Genomic DNA, 1,244 nt, shown 5'->3' on the forward strand with positions numbered 1-1,244 from the left:
AAAAAATGTATATAAAAAAAATAAATAAAAAATATTCATAATTTTTCTTCCACTTCACACTTATGGATTTGTGTTGGTCTGTCTCAGAGTTCTAATCAAAAATGCAGACATTTGGGCGTGCTGTGGTGGTGCAGGGGCAAAGCACGACCCACGTAATGAGGCCTTAGTTCTCATAGCGGTGGTCGCAGGCTCGATTCCCAGCCTGGCGACATTTGCCACATGTCTCCTCTCTCTCGTTGCCTCCACTTCCTGTCAAACTACTATCAAATAAAGGCCACTAGAGCCAACAAAGCCTTTAAAAAAAATGCTGACATTTGAAATTCTTCTAAAGTAAAATGTGAAAAAATTCAAGGGGTGTGAAAACTTTTGTCCCACATTCAGACATTGACTGTTGATCCTGATTGATTTAATGGCAGTTCACCAAAGATAAGTAGTAACTATTTTTATCTCCTTCAAATGTGAACTTTGTGTCACTGATGAGAATTTTATTCTATGCTTTGGCTTGGAGCAAAAAATAAATAAATAAAAAGAAACACTTGAATATTATGACAATAGAATTAAATATTGCTGTAATTTTACTCCCAGCTTCTTCCAGTGTTGGCATTTTTTATATTCTCAGACCACTGGAGCAGAGTTCAACTATATTGTTCTGGAATGACTCAACAAAACACACCCGGCATTATGAATATCAGGCCTGTTGGATCTGTCAACAAGCAGCTACGTGGGCCGGCCCAACTCTTAAGAATTTCCGGTTTTGTTCTCTGCTGCAATCTGATTAAGGGGTGTGACTCTTCCTGAGTCCAGCCCCTTCAGGAAGAGGCTGTTTGCTGGAATAAGAGCGAGTGAACCCTGCATCGGCTCTCACTACTTCCTCAGTGTAGCTCAAAGGCAGGAACAATGTTCTACATCCTCCTGGTGCTGGGACTCGTCGTCCTCGCTTATATTTTCCGTCAAGTTGTGGTAATAGGAAAGAGCTGCAAGAGCAATGCAAAGCTGCATGGGAAAACGGTGATAGTTACAGGTAGGTAAAGTTTCTGCTTTGTAGCAATGATGTGCTTTAGGTTTTTGACCTCTTTCCACCTGCAGGCAGCAACACTGGCATAGGGAAGACCACGGCCATAGAGCTGGCTAAAAGAAGAGCCAGAGTGATCCTGGCCTGTCGCAGCAAGCAGAGAGGAGAAGCTGCTCTGCAGGACGTCAAGAGGGTGAGAGTCTGCTGGTCATGTCTTTGTTTCTCAGGAAAG

General features: G+C 42.6%; 1 protein-coding gene across 1 annotated transcript in view; it reads left to right on the forward strand.

Moving 5' to 3' along the window:
* The first annotated feature begins 799 nt into the window (after positions 1–799).
* The window catches only part of LOC106938172 (dehydrogenase/reductase SDR family member 13-like), a 4,153-nt gene continuing 3,708 nt past the window's right edge, over positions 800–1,244 (forward strand). Inside the window, exons 1-2 of the mRNA XM_015020054.1 lie at positions 800–1,021; positions 1,087–1,211. Coding sequence (XP_014875540.1) covers positions 898–1,021; positions 1,087–1,211 — 249 coding nt within the window. The 5' untranslated portion in view covers positions 800–897. The remainder of the gene's footprint in view (positions 1,022–1,086; positions 1,212–1,244) is intronic.

The sequence above is a fragment of the Poecilia latipinna genome, unplaced genomic scaffold (genome assembly GCF_001443285.1).
Source record: "Poecilia latipinna isolate Pla-1442-1.1 unplaced genomic scaffold, P_latipinna-1.0 Scaffold2526, whole genome shotgun sequence".
NCBI lineage: Eukaryota > Metazoa > Chordata > Actinopteri > Cyprinodontiformes > Poeciliidae > Poecilia > Poecilia latipinna.